This window comes from Typopeltis vanoorti, chromosome 9, assembly GCF_054136105.1.
Source record: "Typopeltis vanoorti isolate ZY-2024b chromosome 9, IOZ_Tvanoo_1.0, whole genome shotgun sequence".
Classification (NCBI taxonomy): Eukaryota; Metazoa; Arthropoda; class Arachnida; order Uropygi; family Thelyphonidae; genus Typopeltis; species Typopeltis vanoorti.
Genome location: NC_143557.1, coordinates 60,805,688 through 60,830,277, shown reverse-complemented (window position 1 = coordinate 60,830,277; position 24,590 = coordinate 60,805,688). Strand labels below are relative to the sequence as shown.

Sequence of the window (24,590 nt, the reverse complement as noted above, 5' to 3'; positions counted from 1 at the left end):
CTTCTTAATTAATACATTAAGAAGCAGATAGCTTTATAGCTTTTTTGTTACACATGGGCTACTGTAAATGCAGTGAAATCAATTTAGTTTTGCAAATAAATTAACTTGATTAACTTATTTGCAAAAATTGAAGTATTGTAACAATGTTTAGATAGGGTATTCTTTAGCTTTTACCTTTAGATTGTACTTTAGATAGATTGTTTTTTGGATAAGTAAATTAAATAACTTGGAAAATTAAATAACTGTTTTCCAAGTTATTTAATGAAACAAATTATTTAAATTAATTAAATTATTTTTGATTTAAAAATACCCCATATTTTTTATTAATGTTATGGATATTGTTTATCAGGAATATTTAAGGGTAATGAAGAGCAAATAAAGAAATATCAGCATTTTTTACAACCAAGATTAAGGAGGGATAGATATGGAGGTAATGCGCTTTTTTATTTATGTTATCATTACAAAAAAAATATTACCCACATCATTCTTATATGGTATATAAGAATGATATACATTTACTTTAAGAATCTCTGATATTAATTGGCAGTTTTATCGTCAATTATTGTCTTTTACAAGTGAACTTTTTTTAATTTTTGTTAAGTGATCAAACTTTACAGATGATAAGTAATAATAGAAAAACTATAATTTTCTTTTATTAACATAAAAAATAAAGATGCAGTATTTTTTATATTATTATTATAGTTGTTAATGCCTTATTTTAAATTTAATTAACCACCATTCCTCCATACAAATTTATAAATATGACGCCAAAGATATTGAACACTGAAATTCTCATTTCTTCATTCGACATGAAATCTAATGAATTCATATAAACCTAATGATTGGTATTGATAGGTGGAAAGGTTTAAATTCTGTCTCTTTTGCTAGAGAAAAAAATTCTATACTGTCATCGGAAGGATATTACTTATTATCAAATTCTTGTGACCTCACACATATGTAAGAGGTCATGAGACATATTATTATTATTATTACCCCAAGACCTCATGGAGTCAAAGACTCATCTGGGAGGATGTAACACAACAGTACCATGTGCGGACAAATGACTACGAGGGAGAAATAATCTATAAGTGTCTTGAAAAGCTGGGAATTTTCTCATTAGAAAAAAGGGTATGGCAAAGGTCGTTTCAAAAAACAGAGGTAGATAGAATGAAGAAAGATGATGAAAACGTTCGTTTGATACGATTGAAGTTGGACTGGGTATTGATGTTGACTAGTGGTATCTCTAGTTCTTGCATAATTAAAGGAAAGCTCTTGCCAGTTCAGCAGAGCAGCACCCATTAAGTTACCAGTAAAAAAAGGCATAATGCAAAAACAGGATGTCTATGTTAAAGTAATTCTGTGTGTGTGTGAGAGAGAGAGAGAGAGAGAGAGAGAGAGGACATCCGTTACACAGATTGCCCTTTTCTTTACTCAATCAAGAATTCTCAGGAAAGTTTCGAGTGCACCATCCCATCTCGCTTTCGACTCTTTTTATAATTTCATCTGGATTAATCCGATAAAATACTGTCACTAATTTAAATGTCTGTATCATATCACCTCTTTAACTCTTATCCACCAAACACTGCAATCCACATTTTTTCAACCTCTCCCCATAGTCAAAAGTCCTGATATTGTCTTAGTCACTTGCCTCTGGACCCTCTGCAATATCTCCACATCACTGAAAACCAGGTGACTAGATCTGAGCACAATAGTCCAAGTGTGGTCTGACCACTGCTGAGGAGGAAAGAAGTAGAATTTTGAACAAAAAAAAGGAAGTTTATTAGAGAGCGAGGAGGCTATTGAATGTAATATGTTTATGCCATGGTAATGTGGATGTGAGAGTTAGCCCAAGAAATATTTACATAAGTATTTAAATTCAGAAATTATTATTATTATTATTACTATTATTATTATTGCACCCTCCATGGAGTTGGCAGACTCATCTTGGGAGGTTCATTCAAATTACAACATATTTATCATACCAAATCTTAAAATCCTTAACATTCCTTGCATTAACAACACATTCTGGTAATGCATTCCATTCACTGACAATTCTCCTTGTAAAAAATCCACTCTTCACACTCCTCTTTACCATGCTCTTACATAACTTCCAGGGATGACTTCTGGTTTTTCCCCTCTCGCCTTCTACTCTTTTTATAATCTCATCTGGGTTAATCCGATAAAATAGTCTCACTAACTTAAATGTTTGTATCATATCACCTCTTTAACTACTATTCACCAAACTCTGCAATCCACATTTTTTCAACCTCTCTCCATAGCCAGAAGTCAAAAGTCCTGATATTGTCTTAGTCATTTGCATCTGGACCCTCTCCAATGTCTCCACATCACACTGAAAACCAGGTGACTAGATCTGAGCACAATAGTCCAAGTATGGTCTGACCACTGCTTTGTACAGTGGCACAACCACTTCCTTATCCCTTCATGTTAGAGTACTTCTTATCATAGCAGCACTATGATGTGCAGCCTTTGCAACACTAGTAATATGCCCTCTAAACTTCAGTCTACTGTCGACCATCACTCCCAAATCTCTAATCTCATCCATTTCCTGCAGTATGGCATCGTCAGTGTAGTACACACAGCCTTATATTACCGCACTCCAAAATATAGCACCTTGTACTTATTGATATTAAAACTACACTCCTTTGTCCAAGTCAAAAGTCTATTCAGATCTTCCTGAAGGGAATTAACATCAGCAATGCTACTTATAATTCTTCCGAATTTTACATCATCAGCAAAGAACTGAAGATCCCCAGTCAGTCCACATGATATATAATTTACAAACAAGTTAAACAACAGGGACCCAAAACAGAACCCTGGGGCACACCACTGCTTACCCTCCTTGTTTGAGACACTGCTCCATCACACACACAAACTGCTGGTAGTTGTTCAGAGATCCAATCTCTGATCCATCTAACCAATATACCATCTATTCCCATTCCTTTGTAGCTTGTACACCAACTTATCATATGTAATATCAAATGCTTCTGCAAAGTCCTAGAATATCACTGTATATAATTCTCCCTTATCTAACACATCTGTTTTCCTATCAAGTAAATTGCTAAATCAGAACCTATCCTTTACAAATCCATGCTGACCATAATAAATAATGCTATTTCTATCAACCCATTCCTGTATTCGATTCCTAATCAATCTCTCCAACACCTTGACCACATTTGCAGTTATATAGACTGATCTATAATTGGAAACTTTTGTCCTAGAACCATGCTTGTGGAGTGATACTATTTTGCCTTCTTTCCACTCCTTAGGATTCCTATCTACTGCTAGATTTTCATTAAATAACAGGTGAAGGGCATAGCTACCAACTGTGGTGCATATTCCTTAAGAAGATGTGGTGATATGTCATCCATTCCCACAACCTTATTAACATCTAACCCAATCAACACCTGTTATATCTCTGATTATTTCTTTCAATTCTCCTGCTACTCGACTCCCTTCTGTATATTGCAACGTATCATTTACACCAGTATGATAAAGATGAAAAAAACGAGCTGATAAAATGCTTGTTCACTAATTCTATTATATCCTTTGCAAATGTTATTCTGCTGCCATGACTATGCACCACTGTGAACCTGCCATAATTATTCTTTCTCTTGCTTGCCATATAGTGGAAAAATTCCCGTGATTTCACATTGACCTGACCAGCCAATCTCTTCTCATATTGAACCTTTTCTTTCTTTACTATGCTCTTCACCTTCCTAGCCTGCACTTTATACGCTTCATGGATCTTATTACCACCAACTGTCTTGTACTTCCTCCATAGCATTTTCTTTTCCAGTACATCTTGCTTGATTTCACTGTTCATCCATTTCACTCTTATTCTATTTACTTGCTTAACCTTTGCTATGCAGCTATACATTGCTTTTGTCAGATACTGCCTTATGAATTTCCATACATTGTCTACATCTTTTCCACCCAGTTCATCTACACAATGTACTCATTCTAACTGACTACAGAGTTTGTTATAATCACCCGCTTTATACTTCCACATATATCTGATTTTGGCAGTAACCTTTTCTTGTTTGATCACTCTCATCAACCAACAGCAATGTCAACACCTCATTAACAACTATATCTTGTGAAGTTATCACCAAATCCAAAACATTAAAGCCTCTAGTTGCTTCAGTCACATGCTGCTTAAGATATATCTCCCAGAAATTCAACATACTCACTCTCCTTGTTCCCATACATTATCTCCTCCTTCCATTCTGTATTCTTGTAATTAAAGTCTCCCACTGGATCACCTTCTTTTTACATGCCCAACTAATTTGCTTAAACATTTCATAATCAGTATTCTCTGCATTCCCTGACCTCTAACAGCATCCTATCAAATACGAACCTCTGTATTTCAACTTCACACCACACAGATTCAAAATCTGTGAATGCACTATCAACTTCACTATTGGTGGATACAATTCCTCTACAATCATTAACACACTCCTCCTCCTCTTTTCACATTTGTATCCTTCTGGAAACTTACTGTATTTTCCGGTGTATAAGACGCACTTTTTTACCTTAAAAATTCACCTTAAAAATTGGATGCGTCTTATATAATGAAGGTAAAGATTGTTTCCTCTTTTCCAAGTCATACGCATTCCCTTTTATGTTCCAAGATCTTTGTAGGCGGTTAATGGTGCAATCAAATTGATGCATGACCTTCACGTGACTTCTAGCACGTCATTGGCTAAGAACGGGGAGTCCCTATTCAAGTTTCATAATATCTTATCTGAGTAATCAGTTACCGATGTTTATCATATTGAGTTGACGTGTTGAGATATTTTGTGTTCAGTTTGATATTTCCCTGTAGATTTTAGTGATGGAAAAAAAACAGGCGACATTCATATACTTCAAGTTACAAATTGCAGGGGTTGTAAAATATGCGGAAGAACACGGGAATAGGGAAGCTGAAAGACATTTTGGACCTCCGCCTACAGAAAAAATGTTTAGAACTTGGCGTGATCAGAAGGAGATTTTGTACAATTTGCGTAATGAAAAGTGTGCGGAACGTGGAAAAATTGCAAAGTGGCCAGAACTAGAGACCGAAGTTTTGAAATGAGTGCAAGAAAATCGGCAAAATGGCATTGCCATTTCAACAAAAATGATTCATACACATGCAGTCAAAGTAGCCTGTGAGCATAACATTGAAGATTTTAAAGGTGGTGCATCATGGTGTTACCGTTTCATGAAACACAGTGGACTTTGTATGCGTACAAAAACAAAAATCAGTCAAAAAATGCCAAAAGAATATGAAAACAAAATTATTTCTTTTCATAAATATGTGATTCAACATCGAAAAAATTACAATTTTGAAATGGGACAGATGGCCAATATGGATGAAATGCCCTAACCTTTGATGTTCCCTCAAATAAAACTGTAGCTGAGAAAGGTGAGAAAAGCATTACAATCAAAACCAGTGGACACGAAAAAACACACTACACTGTAGTTCTTGGATGTTGTGCTGATGGTACGAAGCTGCCGCCAATGATAATTTTTAAGCGGAAGACTCTGCCTACAGAAAAAATACCAACCGGACTGATTGTACATGTGCATGAAAAAGGTTGGATGGATGAAAGTGGCATGAAAGTGTGGATAGATAAAGTATGGAAAAGAAGGAATGGCGCACTACTAAAGAAGAAGACCCGGAACTGATCAAATACAAGCTCTTCTTGTATTTGATCAGTTCCAGGCTCATCTGAAGGATTCAATCAAACAAAAATTCCAAGAGTGCAATACTGAATTGGCTGTCATACCAGCAAGACTTACATCACAACTGCAGCCACTTGATGTATCTTTAAATAAACCCTTTAAAGTTTTTATGAGGGAAGAGTGGAACAAGTGGATGATGAATGCCGGTACATCAGCTAACACCAAAGGGTGCCCTGAAACGGCCATCAATCTCTCAAGTGTGCGAGTGGGTTAAGACATCTTGGTCGAAAATAAAGGAACAAACTATTATTAAATCTTTCTTGAAATGTGGAATTAGCAATGCCCTTGATGGAAGTGAAGATCATTTCTTATATGAAGATGATTATGAAGAACAAGAGGAAGAAGAAAGAGAAGAAATTAATGATGATAGAAAAGAGTCAGATGACAGTGACATGGATTTTGCAGGTTTCTGAAAGGTCAGTTTACTATTAAAAATTACCTATTATTTTATCCATTTTTTTTAAAATCATACTTTAAAGTTTAGGTTTTTTCCCGAAAATTGTATTAAATTTCTTGGGTGTGTCTTATACATAGGAGCGTTTTATACAACAGAAAATACAATATATATATTCTTCTATTTCTAATCCTGACATCACATCTTCCTCAAACACCCAAGCTTCAATTATTTCAATTATCTTTGGGCATACTGATTCAATTAATGCACCAAGCAGCTCTCTTGTTTTGAATACCCCTACATTTGTCTACAAATATAACATTACCCATGTCATTGAGACCATTCTACTAGCACTAACGTTCTCTATTTTAGCTGCTATACCACATCTCTCTCTCTTTGGTCTGATCACTCCCGTTTCCCTGATCCTGATCCTTATTTCCATTGCCAGCAAAGGTTGGTCGATTGGTAGAGCCTCTGCTACTAATGGCTCATGCAAAAAGTTAAGCAAGTTTGAGTGCAGTTAGTAGTTGGAAGAGGATCAATCGTTCAGTGCTGTTGGCACATTCTCCCTTGATGAGTCTTTGGACTCCCTGGAGCTGTCACATAATAATAATAATAATTCTGACCTGTCTCATCCTCACCTTTATGCATTTCATCACCTTATGCTGCTGCAACCACATCTTCAACCTCATATCCATCTTCTTCCTGTTGTACAATCTGTGTTGTTGTTGTTGTGCTATCCTGCTTCACATGTAAACTCTGATCATTGATTACATTAACTTTTTGACTTGTGCCTGCTCATCAAAAAATAGCCTTTCTAAACACTCAACACCAAACCCATTCAAATGCAGTCCATCAACTTTTAACCTTTCCAATTTTCTTTCAAATTCACTCCATAGATTCACAAACTGAATCTCCTTGCTATATATGCAGATATTCATGATATCTGCTCTCCTTCTCAATTCACTATTTTGATGTCTGGGCAATATACTAACAACGTTCCTAACATTAGTATCCTTTACCTGCCATAACAACTTCCTCAAGTCTCTATCAGCATTCTTTTTTCTCCAACTAAGTCATTTGTGTCCACAACTACCACTTATTTTGATGTCCAGTCTTTCCTTTTTTGCAATGCATCAGTTATTTGCTTCATTGTTCAACCTGTAAAGCATGTTTTATGCATTTTATTAGTCATCACACCTCTAATCATCGCATCTCCATACAATGAATGATATACAACTATCCTTCGACTCTTTCTTCATAATACTAACTTCCTTATTCTTATCAGCCAATCTCTTTAGATGTTTAATATCCTCTTCCAGATGTTTCATTTCACTTTTCATTTTCACTAACTTTTGCCTAAGCTCTTCTACTATGGTCCCAACACTTGCTCCCATTTCTAATCGCTCTAATCTGTCAAGACACTTTTCACATACATTAATGCTTTCCTTCTTCTTGTTTACCCAGATAGTCCACAAATCTTTCACATTTTTCGGTGCATATGTATAACAATTTTCGCGACACATCCACTGTGAAAACTCCAAGGTAGTGCTAGATCTTCATACCAAAACTTTCCATGCCATCAACGTATGTTTCTTTATGGATGCCATTTTCAGAAGCAGAAGCACTATGAACTAACAAGTAGCAAAACATAATATAAACAACAAAAAATTCTAACAACAACACGACTGAAGGACATTTGTATCCAAACTGAAAAAAATGCAGCACAATTTGCAATAAAAAACCACACTATACACCAATTAAAAATACTTTTTTAATTGGTGTATATCAATTTCCCACCCTCAAAGGGTGTTGAGGCTATTATGGCACCACTACATGATTAAGTTTCATTATTAATAATCTCATATTGACAATTTTTCTCCAATTTATCATATATAACATTTCATTCTTCTAAGGCACTTCTGACATTGAAGCTGTCTGTTCACTCCTCTCATTTTTCCCAGAATCCTCATATCTGTGGTCTCTAGTCTTTGATCAAGTGCTTTATTTCTAACCCAACTCCCAGATAGCTTAAAACTGGTATGAACACTTTCTTTTATACTGCTAGTTTGGTGTTTTAGCTATTTTCTGTTTATTCCATATAAATTTATTAAGTTGTCTAGCAACCATACCTGCTTTGCTTATTCTGTTGTTCATTTTCAGATGTAACTTGCCATCTTCACTAAAAACTGTGTCTAAATAGCTGAAATATTTTACTTGCTTTATGGGTTCTACATTCAGAATACTGCTGAAATTTTCTATGTTCCTATATATTTGTCATAGTTTTGGTCTTTTTCTTGCTGATGTTCATACCAAATTTGTTACAGCTGTCATTCAATTTAGTTAGAGATCCTACAGACTTGCTTTGGATGCGTTTAAGTGTACAACATCACCTGCATGAAGTATTTTAGTTGTGTTTGATATCTCCAATTCTAACATCAGGTTTAATGCCACTTTCTTTCATAATGCAGCCCATATAATGATGAATAAGAGTGGAAATGGTGTGCAGTTTGTGTTAAACCTGATATTACATCACATTATCTTTCTGTGTTTCCTTTAATTATAACTACCCACCTACAACATTGAGTTTTGTAGCCTTTTGAAGAGTTTTTCTCTAGGAACCTTGCAGTATGCTTTTTCCAGATCTTCAAAATTTAGAGATTCTTCTTTATATTCCCATGATTTTTCAACTATTTGTCGTAAAGTGAAAATCTGAACTCGACAACCTCTATTTGTCCTGAATTCAACTTCTTCTTCTTCTCCTAGTTTCTTTTTGGTAATTTTTCTCAGCCCCTTTTCAAGTATGCTTGCATAAATCTTACTTGGAACACCTAATAAGGAAATTTCTCTGTAATTCTCACATTTTGCTTTATTCCCTTTTTTTGTAGATTATGAAAGTTATGAGAAGTTTTTGACAGCTTTTTCTACCTCATATTGATATGTTCTCATGTTTGCATTCTACTACAGTTCTGTCAGTTTGTTTCATTTAAATGTCTTTCAAAGTAATTACTCTAGACAAGTAGGATATCCTTATTTTCAGTTTTCATGTCACCTTTATAATTTTTGATTCCTTTTATAGTAGTACTCTTTCCTCCATTTCTAAGCTTTTTCAATTGCCTGGAGAACATTTTCCCACCTTCATGAGCTTTATTTTCTATATTCTTACCAAAGTCTTCTCATGACTTTTTTTTAGCTACTTTCACACATAGCTTAGCTCTCTTACATTTTTCCTGCATCTTAAAAGTTCTTTGAAATTTCCTGCATCTTATTTGCTAGAAAGTTTCAGTATGCTTTCTTCTTTTCCAAGACTGTACTAAATTCAGCAACCCGAAAACCCCCAAAGTTTTGCTAAGAAATGTTGATGACATATTTGCCATTTGTCCCACAGCTGCCAAAGTTTAAACAGTTTCTTCAGCCATATAAACAATTAACACAGATGCATTGAGTTCACCATTGTAATCAAAATCAATAACATATTCTCCATTTTTGGATGTTTTTACAATTCTTCCGTCATGCTATCTGTCCTTCATTCTGTACTATAAATCGACTCACACAGACTTGTATATACATACATTAAGACTCATACCACAACTATCCCACACAAAAACTAGACATCAGTAGTACCCTAAAAACAGAGCTATAATAGTTTGCTCTGATGAGCAACCTTTGAAAGAATTTGAAATAATAAGTAAAACATTTATAAAAAAATGGCTACAACAATAAAACAGTTCATAAAATCTTTCACAAAAATACAACCAAAAATAAAAAAAGATTACAATAAGGCCATAGCCATCCCTTATGTATATCGAGAAAATCTGAAAGAATAGAACTGCAAAAATGCAATGTTAAGACCAATTTTAAACCACCAATGAAAATAAAAATTATACTCGACTCTTTTAAGACCCCCTTCTTCCTTTGTCTATCCAGGTGTATACCAGATCCATTGCACCCATAATCTACCCTAAATAGGTGAAACTGTACAATCACAACACAGAAAGAAGAACATAAAATACACAATTCCTTGATTACAGGAAAGCTGGAATTTCTGACTGTGCACTTCAAACATGCTACAGAATTGATTGGACAGACACCAAGTTCTTGCATCTGAATAATACCTGGTACAAACGCAAATTCAAGGAAGCTTGTGATTATCCATCAACCAAATCTCAAAATAATGACATTTTAATAGTCCTTAGGGTTTGATTGGTTCATTTACAACCTACATAGCATCCCTGAAACAACTTCAAACTGAAACAATTTTTCAAGCTGGAATAACTACAAATTTGACAAATGGATTAATAGAAATTTAATTTAATAATGATTCAGTGGTTCTCATTCAACAAACAGAACTTTAAAATAACTTGTTATGTAATTTTACAAATGTATTTGTGGTGTTTTCTTTCTTTCTTTATTCTTATTTTTATTTTTTCCTCTCCAGTGTAACTGGTATAATTAAAATAAAAAAAAGCATGTTTTTTACCAGTCTTGAGTATAACTGCTTTGTTCAACCGTTGTTCAACTTCCCTCTAATCTCACAACCATATTCACATTGAGATTTCATAATAAGCAAATTAAATTAGAGGCATAGGGCTAATCACTACCTTAACTCTCACATTGGTCCCTGCTACATGTTACTGCAGTAACACCACATATATGAAACACCTTCACAAAGTGATCACTGAACTATTCAGCTAATTTTTTTTCTATCACCTTCAATACAACCAGGGTTCATTAAAGTTATCTTTTCATAATCAGTTATAATAAAGTTATAATTTTCATAATCATCTTCTTTTTATTCTTCCTCATAGTAAAAGAACTTTTTTGCTATTCCTCTGGCTGGCTCATTTAATTTCATCTCATGATTTATGAGATGAAATTCCATTGCAGTTTCTTATTCAAAGACAAGCTGGCTGATAAGTTGGCCATAATCATTGACTCACTAATTATGTATGTAACTGAAAATTTCAATAGAACCTTTCCAAGTTAAGACCAAATGTTCACTTTTCCTGTGTAGAGGGCAAACTACTTGTGCTATTACAAGATCCAACATTTTTAAGCTCCAAATATTCTCCATCACACAGTTTCAGATAATTATTTCTTAATTGCTGTATGAATTAATAAAATCCTATATATGCTATATAGGATTATTATATATTATATATCCTATATATAAAATCCTATATGCTATCTATGATAGAAAAAAAAATTGCTATCACAGACTTGGAGCATCCTTTGCAGCACAAAGATTCTACTCTCCTTGCACTGTCACGGAATGTTACAACAGCTGAGTTAGAGGTGATTCCAATTCCTTTACACATTCTTATAATATGCTGTTCATCTGAGGCTCTGTAGCTCAGTCATAGACTTTGCAAGATGTCAAGATGTGTTGGCATCCCCATTTGTTTTGTAAAACATTCATCTGAGCACAACTGTACAAAGAACTAATATATTTCTGGGAAGAGAAAAACATCCTTACAACCTACAGATATTAGATACAGACACTATCTAAGGAATTATGCAGCAGAAGCCCTTTGGTTAGAAAGACATGGGTTCGATTCCTGTCAGTGATGCGAGGAACCTTTATCTGGTCTCTTTCAACTAAAGGTGAATTAGCCAGTTTTTATGAAGAAGGAATGTTTTTCACCCAGAAACTCGGGTTTTTCATCCCCCAGAACAGGCAAACTGGTCCATGAACACATGCATCTACAGACAACACACTGAGAGGCATAGGGCTAATCAATTTATCCATTAAATGGTAGGGATTAAGTGAATAGAAAATCCCTCAACACCACAAGATAAAAGAGAAGGAAAGGAATAATAATAATAAGAAATTATTATCATCTGCAGAGTTCCGTGGATTCAAAGGCTCATCAGGGAAATTCACTCTAACATACACCCGGCTCATCATACCGTGCCTTAAATACATTTAAATTCCCTGCAGGCACTGCATTCCGATCATTCTCCACTCTTCACACAAAAAAAATTGCATCTCAGTCCTTTGCTCACCATCTTCCTTATACAGCTTCCAGGAATGACATCTTATTCTCTCACTGTTTATAAAAAACTCTCTTTAGTGTTATTCTTATAAAAACCCCTTATCAACTTATACCTCTCTGTCATATCTCCCTCTTTGTCCTACTTACTAGACTGTAAATTGCACCTTCTCAACCTTTCTCCCTATTCAACATTTCAGACACCAGAAAATCATCTTAGGAAATCGCCTCAGGACCCCTTTCCAATATCTCTTCATTATTTTAAAAACAAGAACCAAATCTGTGCACAGTAGTCCATATGTGGCCTAACCAAGTTGTTTTAGAACAAAACAGAATTCTTCTTACTTTCTACAAGTCAATGTCCTCTACATCATTACCAGAATTTGTTAATTCCTCACAATTTTAGTAATGTGTCCTCTAAATTTTAGATCTCTCCAAGATCATCCTCACAAGTATATACTCTACATTCCTATTTCTATTTTCTAAATTTTAAACCTTACACTTTGCAACATTGAACTGGTATTCCCACTTCCATGCCCATTCACTGAGTCTATTCAAGTCCTTTTGTAAAGCCACAACATTTAGAATCAAACATACTTGTGCAATTATACATATGAGGAAAATTTGAGAGAATATTATTATTCATATGAATGCACCTTCAAGGAGTCAGAGGATTCATCGAGGTTGGGCTGATTTAGACTATAATACCTATCACATCAGCTTCCAGCAATGACACAATTCCATTAACCACCTATCTGGCCATTATGGATCAAATATGCATCCTCATACACTTCATATCCATCATATCAATGTAATATCAATGTTATTACAATTTTAATATGCACTTCGCATCCATGATAACCTTGACGTCTATAGACCTTTTGGCCGCTAGCATGGTTAAGATTTTCATAAATCTTAACAGAATTGTGTTTCTATATTTAACATACTTTGATGCTGTTGTCTAAAAAGTAAATATCTTTTAGAAAAAATATTCGCAATTAATATTATAATTTACATTTCACTTTGCTTTTAGATGCCATAGTTCCACAGTATTTTTATGTTCCTTCTGAATGCGTTGAAGCCGAGAAATCTGAACCTGGTTCTCAGCCTCGAGTTCCTAGCAGTGAAGGGAAAGATAATCTGTTTCTTTGGGCACAGTCATTATATATCATTGCCTATCTGCTTGGTTAGTGTTTGAAATGTTATTAATTTTTCAAAGATTTATTATTAAATAATTTATTGATTATTAAATAATTTTTATTACTTTTTGTTAGCAGCCATATCAGATAGAAAATACCACTTATACCAGTTCTTACTGATTATTGAAATTAACACTGTTTAGCAAATCTGAGCTATAAATGAGATCATTTATGGCTCAGATTTGAAAAGTGGCCACCCAGGAATACTGGGTGCTGTTGACAACTCTTTAAGTATACTGCTTGGAAAAAAGTCAAAGGACACCATAGTGTGAGTAATAAACAGCCATGACACCCACCTTAATAAGATGTAGAACCGTCTTTCACTGCGATGACTGCAAGCAATCCTGCAGGTCATACTTTCCACAAGCATATGATAGCAATCAATGAGAATTTTGGACCATTCTTCCTGTAGGCATGTAATAGATCCTGGACTGCTGTGGGGCAAAAGTTCCTTTACCTCACCTGATACTACAGTTCATCCCACAGATATTCAGTAGGGTTGAGATTAGGGCTCTGTGGAAGCTAGTCAAGTGTAATGATGTTCATGTCCACAAACCAGTCAGTTACAGCAGAAGCCTTATGACATAGTGCATTGTCTTGCTGAAAAAGACAATGGTCATTCTGTAGAAATGCCATATACTAGGAAGCATTGCGTTGTCCAAAATGTTCATATCAGAGTTCAGTATTCGTGCCACCACAAACAGAGGTCCGAGGCCAAACCAGACCATCCCATCAGACTTCCACATCCGAAAATCATAGTTTGTAAATGACATTAACTGGACACCATACCTTCATCCACCACACCTACATCCATCCATTTGCTCAGTAGAGAGTATAGCGTGACTCGTTGCTCCATAACACAGCTTTCCAAGCTTCCATGTCTCACTGTGCATGCTCTTTGCACCACTGAAGGCAATGCTGCATATTGGGTCAGGTAATATGGGACTTGCATCTTGCAGTCCTACCATGGAAATCCATTTTGTGAGTGAACCTCGGTTCTGAATATTTTTGTGCAGATTCATGTTCCACTTGATGACCTCCACATTCAACGTGTCATCAGCTCACAAATGGTGGTTTTTCAATAGTATCCTTCGTAGCATCCTATGTCACATTCAGTGAGTGTTGCGGTTCATCCATTCCGGGTAACACTTGTAGTTGACCCCCCTATGCTTCTATCTCACTATGGAATAACTGATTGTTGACCTTAGATGGCCCAATTTGTCAACAATTTGCTAAACAGGTATGCGTGCAACATGGTATCCTATCACAACACCTCTTTCAAACTCTGTCAAGTCCCTTCTTGCAGCCATTTTATCCAGACACAGTTGCACTGACTTGCGAACACTATATTCCTCCACTTTATACTGGTTACATGGCAAGATGCACTTGCCCATAGGGGTGGTCATTGACTTCTTTCCAAGCAGTATGTCTGTAATGAATTTATGAAGTTGGTGTGACATATGATGTATCCTTTGGCTGGTAAAGTTCAGGGTTCAGTTCTCTTCGTAGTGGTGTGAGGAATCTCTATAAGGGTTCTTTCCGTCATTGATGACATAGTCTTATATGCTGTTAGCAGAGCTCTTTTTATTGTAAAACACATAAATCACCCAGAAAACAGAAGAAGTTAACATACAAATTTACATTTAATGGATGGTATGGAGTTGGGTGCCTTTAATATTGTATGGAGTGGCTTCACCTGAGGAATTTGACTTGCACAAAGGTTGCCAAGTAATATTATTACTTCACATCTTCAATAAGTAAAAGGAGAAAATAAATGGCTAAATCAAGCTACATTATTGGGTAGCTGAAACATAAATCATATTTCAAAAAGAATTGATAATATTAAATTTATTTCTAGTAGATTCTTGTTTTTATGACTGTTTACTTGATAGGGTTTAGAAAAAAAAGCTGTTTACATATGTTATATTCATTGTTTGATATGGTGTCAATGTGTAGCACAACAATGGTTAATGAATTTAATATGACTAGAAGATTCTGTGGTCAGTGTTGACTTCATGCTGATATTTAGACCAAACTTTTGGAATTCTTTATATAGAATGTAGGATTAGTATTCTTTCTGCCTCTTCTTGACAGAATGTCCTATTTGTCCTAATTATGAGAGAAGATAATCACAAGGAACCTGTTAAACACCTGGGAAGGAAAGCAGGCACTGATAATCCTTTGTGGAAGGTAATATGGAGGAGTATTTATTGACTGGAAAGAAAGTAGGAACCAGTCATATATTTTTAGTATTTTTGACATTAGTTCAAAGAGTCCAGCATTGTTTGGGATGGGACTCTATATAGAGAATCAAAGATTCTAGCAACAGGTTTATGTATTAATGATACTCTGAGTTTTTTGGGCTGAAGCCATTCTGCTGCATAATTCCTTGGATAGTGTCTGTATCTAATATCTGTAGGTTGTAAAGGTGTTTTTCTCTTCCCAGAAATATATTAGTTCTTTGTACAGTTGTGCTCTGATGAATGTTTTACAAAACAAATAGGAGTGCCAACACATCCTGACAAAACATTCCTGAGTGGTAGGTAGGAGAGTTGATAAAGTCTCTGGTAGATTAAGGGGAACAACACACACAACACTTCATGAATTTTTGGTGGACCAAAAATTCATGAAGGGATTCTATCAAAATGTGATTTCAGTTTCTTGATAGTATTCTCATCCCAGCTAACAACTTCATCAATACAGGATTATTATTTTTTTTTAATTTAGTTCTTTGTATGGTTGTGCTCAGTTAATAGGTAAATAGTTTCTTTCATGTAAAAAAAGAGTTATATTTCTTTTTGGTCTACAGTATCCATAACTACTACAAATCTTCTTTGTTACCTTTTGTAATTGTGGAATGGCTGTTCCATTTCAGATATTTTGGTGATGTAAATTTCAAGCATGATGACAGGTTTAAAAGGAGGAAGTTTAGTTTTGCGTAGTACAGAAGCAACTTTAGGTCTGAGTTTATTGACATCGCCATGTGAGAGAGAGAGAGAGAGAATGCAAGTTATATTCAGTGTTATGAAGGAATTTAAGAACAGAAATATTCTTAGGAACAATGGCAAAATCAAGTATTCTTTAGTGAGAACAGCTGTTGGTTTATGAAAAAATAGGGTGTCCTGGAATTTTGACTGCCCAATTTTTTCATGCATTGATTGTAGGTTTTTGCTTTGGCAGAAAGGAATAAAATCAGAATGACTGCCTCTCTACTGCCAAAATTTGGGAGAAGCTCATCCTCACAAATGGCAAGCAGTAGTGTATTCCCTCTCCCCCTGTTTTAATTAATTTAATTTTTTAAAATTGTATTAAATATAGTGCTTTCATTCATTTCATTATTTAATTGATGAACATAATTTCATTATTTAATGAAATTATTATTCATGAAATTACATAATTTCATTATTCAGTAAAAAGCATATTGTATTCTTGTGAATATGTGTGTAATAAATGTTATTGTGCTACAAGTGCCATTAAAAATTCATCTAATTATCCTTCACGGGGAAGAAATGACCAAAGAGACTGGTATACTTGACAAACTTTCTGTTTGACAAAGTAAGCTATAAGCATGAATTTTCTTTTTAAACAATGCTGCAACTCAGAGATAATTCCTAACTTCGCTAAATTCAAATAAACATCAAATTGTCTGCTGCTCATTGCATTTACGTCATCACCAGTCATGCATTTGTACACAAATCAACTACAAGTCGCCAAATGTGATCTCGTCCTCAATATCTGTAACATCTCCTTTCTTCAAAAGACAATAATGTTCTATTTTAAGCACTGATTTTTTCAACTTGGTTTTAGACTTATCTAGGCAGTCTCTCCAACGATCTTACAATATAAACAGACTTACTTGCTCAAAAGCAAAAGCCAACTAAGGTAAATCAAGCAATAAACATCGGTTGTCAGCATATCGGGACATTCCCCTCACTCCTGAAGAAACTTCAGTTCTCATGAAAGGACATGATTATTCTGTAGTGCTTAAAAGAATGGAACATTATGTAGGAAATCCATATCTGGATTTCCTACATAATGTTGAGAGGAGTCTAACCAGCCTCTCAAGTGATGATGCTAATAAACTCCAACTAGAAGAGTCCTCAGTACTACTCAGAGTTAAACTTCCTTCTGCAAATTTATCTCTGTCTGAAACTCAAGCCCTGAAATTTTTGAGACATAATAACCATCTCACCGTAACGAAGGCAAACAAGGATAAAGCTGTAGTTATCATGGACACCACCGAGTATAACAAAAAAATTTCTATTCTATTGCAAGATCAGAACTCTACCACCTCCAAATTGACAAATTTAATTCCTTACTCAACAAAATGATCATTTGGGATGAAGACACTATAAAAAATTGAAGACTTATTTTGGTAGAAATCCACGTTTTTATGGCATCAAAAATACATAAAGGAAGGAGTTCCACTTAAACCCATAGTGGACTGCATAGACACCCCCACCTACTGCTTAGCCAAATTCCTAGCTTATATTTTAAACTAGGAATCCCATATTGGGCACTCACAAGCCTCTGTAAAGAATTTATCAGATTTTCTGAGAACAATACAAAAATCTAACCCTTTAGCCTGCATCTTATGATTAACTTTGATTTCCATCCTTATTTACTAGCGCACCTGTGGCTGACACTCTCCAACTGTTATCAGAGAAGTTCTCTCCAGATATAGTTGAACTGTTTGACTTTGTCTTGCTCAGGTTATTTCATCTGCAGGAACCAATTCTACAAATATATTGAAAGCAAGTTATGAGGTTGGGCAAGTTATAGGAATCCCCTTGTCAACTGCTCTTGCCAATTTCTATTTAGATCATCTTGAAGAATCCCAATTCTCTGCATTACAGCCTTAGCCTTTGTTTTGGGTTCAGTATGTAGATGATGTATTTGCCATCTGGCCAGTCAGAGAAGAATCTCTACCTATTTATTTAACCAAAATCAACAACCTTCCCCCATGCATCAACTTCACTATGGAAAAAGAAAAGGATGATAAATTAGCTCCTGGACGACCTCTTTTCCTATACCCCCTTCTGGAATACTTGCAACTTCTGCTCATCATAAATCTACCTTCACACTAGATGAGCGAGAAGAGTTATATGCAAGACATGGGTTACATTTGTACAGGTGTAGATGCTGGCATTTGGAGAATTTGGTATTGAAGGATATCGATAATGTGGAACGTAGTAACAAGAGTTACCAGAGTGAAAATAGAAGAGATGTTCTCTCCTTTCTTGATAAATGACAGGAGACTGCATAACATGTCAATGAGCAGAGTGAAGATGGAAAAGAGCTTGGTTATACGATTAATAAGAATTATGGTAGTATGCACTTTTTTCTGTGTACAATTGCTGGATATATTAGAAATAATTTTTATGAAAAAATAAACAATGGATAACTTAGGTGACAAAATTGTGATAAATGTGATTTACTATACATTTTTTGTTGAAACAAGAAATATAGTACAGTACAGTAATCTACCATTTATCCAACATTCAATACAGCAACCCTACAATTAACACTCTTGCATGTCAATCAACTTCTGTTAAAGTACCATGTAGTTGTATTTCAGTTATTCAATTCTTCAATTATTAGAACAGCAAATGATCTTCTTGATGTAATCAGATAAATGGTAGATTACCATGTATCAAAGGTGCTTTCTTGTGTAGAATAGTTGTTACAATGAGTGTTTCATCATTAAATCTGTAAACAACTGTAGTTCTTCTCCTTTTTCCATTTCTCAAGTGAAGATCAATTATATTGCCATTCCTTCTGTTAAACAGCATATCGAAATGCATTTCTGAGATATATTGATTCGTTAATCTGGCATTCAATCCTTTTCCCAAGATTTTTTTTGTCTTTTGGGTTCTGTGAAAGATAGACTTCTGCTATTGGCTGAACTGGTAGATCTGCAGCCATTCACCCAAGAAACATTAAAATTACATTAACACTTTGACTACAAGATTATTTGCAATTGGCCAACTTGGATGCTTCATAGTTGGCTGACTATGAGATGATTTGTAGTTGGCCATCTAAACTAGGGAGCTGACAATTAATTATCTTATATTTGTTGTACTGAACTCTGGCAATGATGACAATATCTTTTGTAACAAATGCAAGTATTTCAAATGAAGAAAAGCTTGTCATGCAGAGTAAGTATACACAAATTGAACAAAATACGTTTTATTAAGTGACTAAAGGAGAGAAATGCCACAATAGTCTTGTAAAATAAATACTGAAATTTCAACATTGGTGTTGTATAACACATTTTCAGAGCTTTCGTGTTTATATTACTTGGTCAAAGTTTCTACATGTGCTAGGGAAGTGCATGTCCAGCTTATTAGAAGCATTGGGGCACCAAAGTCATAGTAACATCAACATGCATTTACTATAAGCTACTTAGAATTTTATATGTGTTAACTAATATTTTTTACAAGCTCATAAATGAAAGTTCAGGGACTCATAAAATAATTACTTATCCATATGCTAATTGTGAAATAATTTGATTCTGGTTCTTAAAAAAATTATAGCCACAGTGACAAAGGGAAAAGTACAATAGCAGGAATATATTTTTGAAGAGAAAATATTAATAACATTTTGGTGCTGGCAACAAATTGATAAATGACTTATGGTAACTGCATGCTGAAGATGGTGCGACCTGGTACCACTCATTTGTAATGAGTTTGATGCTGCTTTTTTGTGTGGGGAATAGAAACTTGGAACCAGTAATTATGAGCACTCAAGCTCTGGAAAATTTTTCTCACTGAAGAAAAGTTTCTAGTTACAGTTACAAAGTAAAAAAAAAAAATTAACAGGATTTATAAACTTAAAATAAAGAGCCCATAGACTTCACTTCAGTGATGTAACATTATTTAAATTAAGGGGATATTATATCCCACATTATTTCAAAGCCGAATCAGAAACTCAAAGATAGGAATCAAAGAGTTTCATGCCGAATATACCAAACTATAAAAGTTTCGGCGAATTGTAGCATAAGCTAAAACCATAATGTATAACATCATATATCTCCTAGGAGATGTGTTTTACATTATGGGAAATACTAAGAATAGTAATCAGAAGTTTCCCCACCTTTGCAATGAGTTGCCCTAGTGTTGAACTACGTGCTTCAGCTTACGCTACAATTCACCGAAACTTTTATAGTTTGCTATATTCGGCATGAAACTCTTTGATTCCTATCTTTGAGTTTCTTATTCGGCTTTGAAATAATGTGGGATTAATATTCCCTTAATTTAAATAGGAATTATATATTTTATCACCAGCAGCAAGCTGGTTCATTAGACCAATAGCAGTCAGTGTGTTAAATATAAGCTGAAGCCATCTTTTCTTTGCAGGACATAGTATCTCTAAGTACAGTTTTCTTTTGAAAGAAACATAAAAGCTGTTTCCATTTGGAACAGTTATACATAGCTGTAAAGTTTAATTGTCTCACTCTCTGTAGATCTGATGGGTTATGTTTATCCTCTTTGTGGAGGATAATGACACTGTTCTTTAATAAGAATCTTTTCTTTGGTAAAATTTCTTTGGTAAAATTTCTTTAATAAGTATTTTCTTATCACGTCTTTTCTTTTTTATTTTGCAATCTGCAAACCATCAAGCTTTGCTCATAGTGAGCATTTCCAAACCATTTTAGTTAACTCATTCTGAATTTTCACATTTCCTTATCTCCATGAAACCCAAGCAGCCAAAACTAAGCACAGTAAACCAGATGTGGTTACGACATCTGGTTTACTTCTTTATACCACGGCTTTATAAAGAGAGTCAATAACTTTTTTTATTGCTACTTAATAGTGCGTGTGCGTGTGTGTTCTTCAAAATGAAAATGATCTTTGGCATTGATTTGCCTGTCTTCGCAATGAATTTCCTGAAATTCAGTGCCCTGTTCACTATCATCCTAGATTCTGATCCTAGCTTCTTGCAAAACAGGAAGTTAAAAAATTGAAAAAGGGAATATAAAGATAAAGGTTATCAGCAGGTCCATGACTATTAAAAGCAAACCAAACCTTCCAGGCTAGTCAACCAAGAAAGATGACCAATGTGGTAAGGAGTGCAAAGTTAGATTATAAGAGGAAATTAGCCAAGCAGGTCAAAAGAAATCCCCAAAGGATTCTTTTGCTATCTCCAAACTAAAAGGAAGAATGATTATGGAAGAATAACTGCAATGAATGTTGTGACAGTGGAGAGATAAAACGGTTTGCATCCACCACTTTTTCAGTGGTGGATGCAAAAGGACAGATGTGAGAATATAACTAATGACCTGGAAATGCTTAGGATATTATGAAATATCAGTATTGATACAGCCATGGATTGGATGGCATATTAAATCCCACATTATTTCAAATAATGTGGGATTAAATATGTTGTCCTATGTGCTATGAGGATGTGCAGAGGGTCTGATGGTGATATTTTTTTAAGCAGTTGTAAATGATTAGCAAACCTGAAGGCCTATAACTAGTTCATTATTCTTCAGGAATCAGGATATCCTCACATGCATTGATGTTGTTGCTGTGATACTAAAAGCCAAGATTTATGAAAATTGTATTTCATAATTTCTATTGGGGTTAGATTACCTAATATATAACTCACATGCCTCCTTGAATTTACTTTCATACCAAAATCTACTTTGGTGTGTAATAAATGACTTAATTTCCAGTATACTTTCATTGTTATCAAGGGTGTGTGGTCAGTGAGACAATAGTTGAGATGCTTTATTCTAAACTGTAAAGCATGCACCGTTTCTCCAACATATCGGAGGCTGCTGCAGCAGCAACTCATTTGGTAATAATTTGCCTATGTAGTGGACAAAGTGATTACCTGTAAGTGCTGAGGAGATTTCCAAGTTCAGTTGTAGGTTAAAGGTTGTTTTTAACTTATAAATCTTGATTTTTTTAAAAATCATTATAACTAAAAAAGTACATTACTGAATGATTTCACTTTAATGAGAGTATTTCTGTGAAGCATGTAGTTTGAGCTTTCTATTAAGATGTTAAGTTGGGAGTGGGTGTGATTTGAGTCATTGTGAATGTATTAAGCATTGAGGTTTGCTGCAAACAGAAAAAGGATAGGCTGCCTTAGGAATAACACATAATAAGCATGTCTATGGATCATGAAGTAAAAAAATTATTTTTTATGTCAGTAGTGAATTATATTCTTTTGCTAAAGATGACTAAGGAATGCATTCAAGCTATGTTATTGATCAAACCTAGTTTGTGGGGTGGTGATATGAATCATTCTTGAATGTACTGAACGTTATATAGTATATATGTGAGGGGGGAGAGGATGAGTGAAGTGGGGGTAGGTGGATGATGAGCTTTCAAAGGAGAAAAGGCATCCTGAAGGAAAGCATGCTTAAATGAAAAGTTCTTTTCAGTAGTATTTAAATGTATTCTGTATTGTTTAAATAGATGGCTAAGGAATGCACTGAGGTCTTAGTCACATATTAAACACTTTACTAAGAGATGAAGAGAAAAATTCCTTTGCTTCAGTAATAAATGCCTTTGTCTGTGATATTTAAATTGATAGCTGAAGAATGCATTGAAACCAGGGTGCTCATAATTTAAAAGGGAAAAATAACAGGACATAAAAGGGGGGGGGGCGGCGATTGGTTGAGAATGCTTCGAAAATTTTTTCAATGTCCTAAAATTCACTATTTGGACTACAAAAATCATTAATGCAAATTGGAAAAGTTTCGCAAGTTTGTGATTTTAACGTAAATTAAATTAAATTTTAATTGTGCTTATAGTAACTAATTAAGCAATAAGTAATTAAGGGGTAAATTGGTAAATGAAACAAAATTAAATTAGCATTAATTTTTTTAATAAAGTGAAGCTTACATTAAAATACATAACACATCTCAAAGTTTACCTGCTTGTCACATTTGAAGTTCCAGCAGTTTCTGTTTCTTGGAATTGTTCTGTAGTGGCTGATGTAGCTGGTGCTTTTTTGTCTCTTATATACTTTTAGAAGAATGTACACATACTGACCACTGAATTAGAAATCTTTATGCAGATGTTTGCAAATGTTACTTACACAGTGTATATGCAAAATACTTGATCCCATGCATCACCACATGTTCTAGCAACTATTTAAGAATGCTGCTGGTCAGTAATTGTCAATAGTGTTAATCACAATGGGAACAACAAAGAATCTTTCAGAGTTCGATAAAAAGCTTATTGTGGGTGCCTGCCTGGCTGGAACCATGATTTTGAAAAGAAAACAGCAGAACTGACTGGTTTCACAAAAGCTGAGATATCCCAGGTGTTTAATCAGTGGAAAAATAACCCTTGGTCCTAAGACAGTTTGTCAGGATGAGATCACCCTTGTCAGAGAGAGAGAAAAGACTTATATATGGAAAACAGAACAACAGCAACTTTCTGTGTGCAGCAATTGACCTACACATTTAATGAAGGCTGTTCCTAACCTATATCTCACCAAACTATGTGTAGGGAATTAAAGAGAATTGCTATCAGCAGTTGCATGCCTATACAGAAAACCACTGATTTCTGTGAAGAACTGGAAAGTTTCTACAGTGGTGTCAGGAACGCTGTTACTGGACACTAGAAGACTGGAATTACACCCCCAAAAAATGTAAATCTTTATTACCTTAATTATCATGTTAATGCCAGATTATCTGGTTCTCTAAACCAAATATGGAACTTTTTGAGTTGCGTCAGTCCTCTGTTGAGCAGAATATGAAATTAATGGGCAATGAATTCATCAGCCTCCTAAAAACATTCACAAACATCTGCACATGATGACTTTCTAATTTGTTACTGATAGCAATATGAAGAAGCAGTACAATATTTTCATCTATAATCAGTTTAACTTGTGCCACCTTTCATCTGTGAGTCCCATACCTGACCTCAGTCCCACTCCTTTATCTCAACCTATGCCATTTTTTTCAGATCTAGCTGATGCCATAACATCCCAGATCATTCCTTCTTTGTACTACCTCCCCTCATTCATCTCTGCTTCCATTCATTCTGCTTCCTATGCCATGTTTTGCTATTTTCCTTCTTTTCCATTTCTCTGTCTGTCTATCTATCTCTTGTGTATCAGGCCTCTCACTGATCAATCATTACCACTCCTTCTCACCTATCTTCTTCTTCTTTTCAAAGCAGAAACTTTGAAAGAGAAGATAGCTTAAGAAGAAACTTTGAATGGTGTTTTATCTGTATTTCATTTGTCACGAGAAGGGGGAAAAAAACTAAGTTTCTATTATGTGTGCATTCCTTC

The 24,590-nt window shown here is 34.8% G+C and overlaps 1 protein-coding gene across 3 annotated transcripts in view; it reads left to right on the top strand.

Annotated features, from left to right (window-relative positions):
* Positions 1–24,590, top strand: part of LOC150103081 (putative phosphorylase b kinase regulatory subunit beta) — an 860,602-nt gene that overhangs the window by 302,382 nt on the left and 533,630 nt on the right. For all 3 annotated transcript variants that reach the window (XM_090398411.1, XM_090398412.1, XM_090398413.1), the window contains exons 11-12: positions 350–430; positions 13,166–13,318. In XM_090398411.1, the coding sequence (XP_090254537.1) occupies positions 350–430; positions 13,166–13,318 (234 nt within the window). The remainder of the gene's footprint in view (positions 1–349; positions 431–13,165; positions 13,319–24,590) is intronic.